At 35.6% G+C, this 5333-nt stretch overlaps 1 protein-coding gene across 1 annotated transcript; it reads right to left on the reverse strand.

Moving 5' to 3' along the window:
- Positions 1-225: 225 nt before the first annotated feature.
- On the reverse strand, positions 226-4782 carry CNEP1R1 (CTD nuclear envelope phosphatase 1 regulatory subunit 1; the record flags this gene model as incomplete). Its single annotated transcript, XM_009584249.1, has 5 exons — positions 226-1495; positions 1749-1803; positions 1938-2047; positions 2385-2458; positions 4711-4782. Coding segments are annotated over 5 exons (353 nt in total), but the record flags the coding sequence as incomplete, so codon positions are not given.
- Positions 4783-5333: the final 551 nt, after the last annotated feature.

Consider the following 5333-nt stretch of genomic DNA (forward strand, 5'->3'; position numbering starts at 1 on the left):
ATGAAACGGTTTCCTCTAATAGCACTTACAGAAGGCAGGATTGACCTGCAGGATGGAAAACTGAAGGACTTTCTCTCTGGTGTCAGTATCTTAGACTGTAAGAACCACATCAAATATAGGAAATGTTGGTCCGGTATGAAAGTTACAGACTTCAGCTATAAACTTCTGAAGTTCTTCTGTGTTCATTTGAGATCTGTATTTGCACAGTACAAAAGAAGATAACATCTGTTTATAAAAAGAATTTATTTTATACACATTAACCTACAAAATATACAGCAGTTAAAAATAATGGATGGCCTGAAGACTTACTGGAAAAATTACAGGAGACAATTCTTAATGTCTCAACTGACAAAGTTACATTAATAGGCTGCCTTTAAAAGCCAGTCTACCTTGTAGTAGGAGTTACTGAAGTTGCAACAGCTTTGCAGTTTTAGTCAATTAAAAGAGTTTGAAACAATTAAAAAGGCACCTTGAACAACTTAAAACTCTTTACAATTTTAGCTATTCAAAAGTTACACTTTATGCATATAACATCCACACCTTGTTTTTAACACTCTGAATAACAAATTTTGTTATTTTATTGTGGCACTCCTTATATTTTCTTTACCAAATCTGAAGTTACACATTTGCAATACTAGTTTCATATTCAGACTATCACAGCATAAAAATCCACTCAGAATGGTCATGTGGACTCAAGATACAGTCCAACCTTACAACTGGGAAGATACAAGCATATTTAAGACAATTTTTAAAATATTAAAATCTTAAAATAGCAGTGTTGTGAACCACATCAAACAAGGAGCTACGTATGACCACAATGAAAGTGGCTGGTGCACTATATATACAATTTGACAACGGTGATCCTTGATACATTTGCAAAGTTCTTAAATAGTAAGACCAGTTTTCTCCAGCACAGACAGACAGTCTTTCGGCAAGCCTTTTAACCAGTTCCAAAAAGAATGACCAGGAGACAAGGACAGCTGTAACGAGTAAGTGTGCTAATAAAACATCATGGGAATGGTAAGTGTTCCTTTCAATACTGTTCATGAGAACAAAAAAATCCATACAGCAAATATTACTTCTTTTCCTGAACATTGGCATCGATCTGCTATTTACAAAGACACATAACACAAATGAGGTTTGATTTTCAAGTTCAACTTCATAGCCGATTAACATACTTCACCTGTATGTTCTGTTCTAGCTGAAGTAAAAAAGTGATACTAATACTGAAAAAGAGGTAATCAGAAGTAGCAAAAGCACTGATAATATGATAACAAAGAATTTGGATAAATATTCAAGAAAGTAATATTGCACACTTTCACTGTCAACTGTGTAAGACTTTCACTCCCAGGCAGTGACAACCAGTCCTGTTTGTTTTTTTGCTGTCATACTACCTTAAAAAAGGTCATTTTTGGTTTCCATGGCAGTGGAAAAAACTGAAGGAAGACAGCCCTTATTGAACATGAGGCCTAGGTTTCAAAATTAATTTTCCAGTCTGCAAGACAGAAAAAAAATAAAGTTTAGACTCTGAAAGTTGAGCCCAACAATTGCACTTCAAGTTCTATTTTACAGGCTAGGTTTAAAACAACACATAGAACAATACTAAGTATTCTACATTCCAGTTTTACAGACACACAGAATTTGTTAAGGTGTATGCAAGTGCTGTTCAGAAAAAAAACTGCGTGCCTTTTTGAATTATTTGCTTTTTTTTAAAAACAAGGTTTAGGTAATGAACCACTAACACTTACATCATCACAGGACATATTATATTCTGCCAAAACAGTTCGACATCGGGCTGCTATACTGTGTGGATTGGGTCAAGGAAAGCAGCTAATGCTTGTACACAAAGTAAAAACTGAAAAAGCAATATTAGCATAGGCTTCAATAACAGCAGTAACTGCAACACTTTTAACCTGACAAACATGACTGAAGGATACATTGATGGTGCCACCACTCTTTTATGTATTCCAGCAAAAAACAAGCCTATTAGGGTAATGCAGCTAATTGTGAAAAATGGATGATTCCAAAGTGATGTGAAAAATGACACCTAGAAAAGAAATCATATTAGTCCCACTATATACTTTCTAAAACATACAGAAAGTTGCTGCCTAGTTCACTTAATTAAAAAAAAATACTTTTCCTAGCCATTTCTAAGTACTTGTGAACAATTCTTCAGATAAACATTCAAGGTGTAGCATTCTGGTAGGCATCGTCCCAGGACATATTCCACAACAATTCCAGACAGCTTGAGAGCTTAACTAAAAATGATCTCCCAGTTTCATGGGAGAACCACCTTTAGCCTTTTGGTTTTCAAGATACTATACCACTTGACTGCAACACCAAGCTATGAAACTGACTACATTCAGGATTAGCCTGATCTTTACCTTTTGTGTCTCCGGGTCTATTAACCAGTTCCAAGCACCAGTTGCTGTGCAGACTGATACCACTATCAGAATCACTGATAAAGAAAAGAACAAGAGTCAAACAGTATACCTCACTTCTATTAAAAAACATTTATTTTTCAGTAGCAGCTCTTAAGCATTTATTTCTTTTCCCACTTCTGAGGGAGGAAAAGCTTCTACTTAGAAGGTAGAAATGAAAATAGGCAAAGAAACTTCTGTTATGTGAAGCCGTAAAGATTCTGCGCAAGTTTCCTGGACGGGAGAAGTAGGTACCAAAATCTAAGTTCTGTCAAGTAAAAACATCCTGATGATTTGAAAAAATGAAAGTTTCTAAAATAACACTGTTAGCAAAAATATGAGTTGGAAGACTGGAGTAAGAGTTGTACCAAATGTTGCATATGCTATTTGAGCTTATGCAGCCTGGGCAACAGAAATGCAGCACCATCAAATTGCAGAGCAGAACTAAAGCTTCTATCCTGCTAGCTCTTCTACATAAGAAAAGCCTGAGGCATTGGCACCAGCAGTTTCAGTGGCACATCTAAATTGCATTACACTCCTCACCCCAATCAACATGATTACAAGCAAGGAAAGCTGACATAGAGAAAAAACCACAAAACTTAAACAGGAGTCAAAAGGCATGTTAGCATTAGCACGTGAAGAGTAACAAAAACCTCTACACATCCAGAATGGCTTAGGAAGAATAATCAATTTACTGTAAATGGATAATGCTAGATACACGTTAGAGTAATACAAGATACTAGACTGATTCTGAGAGACTACAAAAGGTTGGGGAACAGGGGTTGATGGAAAAAGAAAACAGAACAAACACAAAAGCAGAGAAAGCTCATACTCTTGCACACCCATAAAGCCTTGCAGCTTTCATTGGACATTTGGCAGTTCTGAGTGTTTTCTGTGGAGCCTGAAGTTCTGGATGCAAATAAAGTCTTTTATGGGGGCGAGGAGGGGGGCCAGGAACAAAAAACAACACAAAAAAGAGAAGACACAGAGTTACCAGCCTTTAAGATCATAGGAAAGAACCTGAAAACAAAACCCAGCTATTCATTAAATACTACTTCCAGGTTTGTAGGACTGCTATAATTTACTATTGAGTTGCATATTCCTTATTGATGTTACAAAAATAAAAACAAAATAAAAAAGTAACCCTAAAAAGTTAAGTTTTCAAAAGAAAGTTGGAAAAGATCTATCAAAAGCATAAAGCTTCTTCTCTATGTTAAGTACTTTTTTTCCTGGATAACAGGAGGAAAAGTTAACATTGAGTTAAATACCCCATTATAATTAAAGTAAAAAGTCCCTCTTTTACGTGAATTACATAACTAGCAAAACAAGCAGTTAGGGGAAAAAGTTAGCTAGTGAACACAATACTAGTTACACAAATCTCATTTAAATATGCTTAGAAGTTTCCGGTACTTTTTTTTTTTAATTATATCTGACAGTAAATAGCCATTCTGGAAGCCAAATCCATTCCTACAGTAGATGCGCACAAGTTCTCTAGATCTACTTGCAAATATCTGCTTGCCTCCCACTTGCTCTGAAACAAGGGGGCTTGTGGGGGGGGTGGTGGTGTTTCTTTGCGTTTTGGGGTGGGGGGGTTGTTGTTGATTTTGCTTTTTAAATAGTCATTCCTCCAGTTCCTTCATTTGAAATTAACCTCTTGGCCTCTCAGGAGAAAAGATGGTATTTTATATTTTCCAAAAAATATCTGTATTCTTTGAGTACGGAAACTTCAGCAGAACAAAAAAACCCAGTCTGTTTCCACCATGGACTACTGATCCCAAAGTTGGCAGCACATCTGGGGTATTTTTTGCCTTCCCCTCACCTTCAAACTTCCCTGTTAGAACAGAGATGAGGACATATTCTGCCCTTATGGCACACTGCTGTAACTTTTTTTACCTTCAATTTTATAGGGACTATGCAACCCAATCATATTTACTTCAAGTAACTATAGTGACTCTCTGGGAAGTCTAAGCCTTCAAAAAAAAAAAAACCAACAACCAAAAACAACAAACCAAAACAGAAACAAATACAACTTACTGTCCCACCTATTTCCAGAATAATTCAGCCTTGAGCCAATTCAAGCCTGACCTCATTTTTCTAACTCTGGCTAAAGTATTAGTTTGTTATCTTGTAAGATCTTGTTGCAGAGTGTTTGAATGTATGCCACAGAAATTTTAAAGAGTGTTTAAGCACAGATATTTGTTTGGACAAACATAAATCAAAGATACACACTGGTAAACCTAAAAAGCTTGAAAAAGAGAATCCTGTTTACCTCTTGGAACATCAAACTTACTTCTCCAACGTCCTGTAGCTGGTTGCAAACATGCAATATATTCAGTAAGTCTTCTTTCAAAAGCTTTGAGATCTGGGGAGGATTTATATCAAGCATAATTAGATCTTCACCTATTTAGTAAAATTTAATGTAAAAGATAAAAGGAATTCACTTTTCCCCATGCACATCCATTCCTTAGGCAGAGAAAACCAATGCAATGATCATTTAGATGTAATAAAAGCACAGTCCAAGTAGTCTCACAGAACTTTAGCTAAAAAGTACAATGATGGAGTTACACTAAATGCAAGAAACATTCCCACTTACAGAAAAGAAAATCGATATAGTTGAGAAATCAGAGTATTTTAGACATCTTTAAAAATACTGAGAGTTAGATTTAGTATAGCTTAAGTAGCCCCTCCACACAGAAAAAAAGTATCACATTTTGGAGTATTAAGTACATGAGGAAACCATTAAATTCTATTATCTATATAATGGTAATTAAAAAAAAAAAAATTGGCCATTTGCCAGCTGTCCAAGGGATTATTTGTAGCAGCATGGCTTTCATGACTTTGTTTTGTAGAAACTTTTAGTGCCAAGATATATATACACACGCACACATATATGTAAAAACCTACAGCAACCAC

This window comes from Fulmarus glacialis, unplaced genomic scaffold, assembly GCF_000690835.1.
Source record: "Fulmarus glacialis isolate BGI_N327 unplaced genomic scaffold, ASM69083v1 scaffold25368, whole genome shotgun sequence".
NCBI lineage: Eukaryota > Metazoa > Chordata > Aves > Procellariiformes > Procellariidae > Fulmarus > Fulmarus glacialis.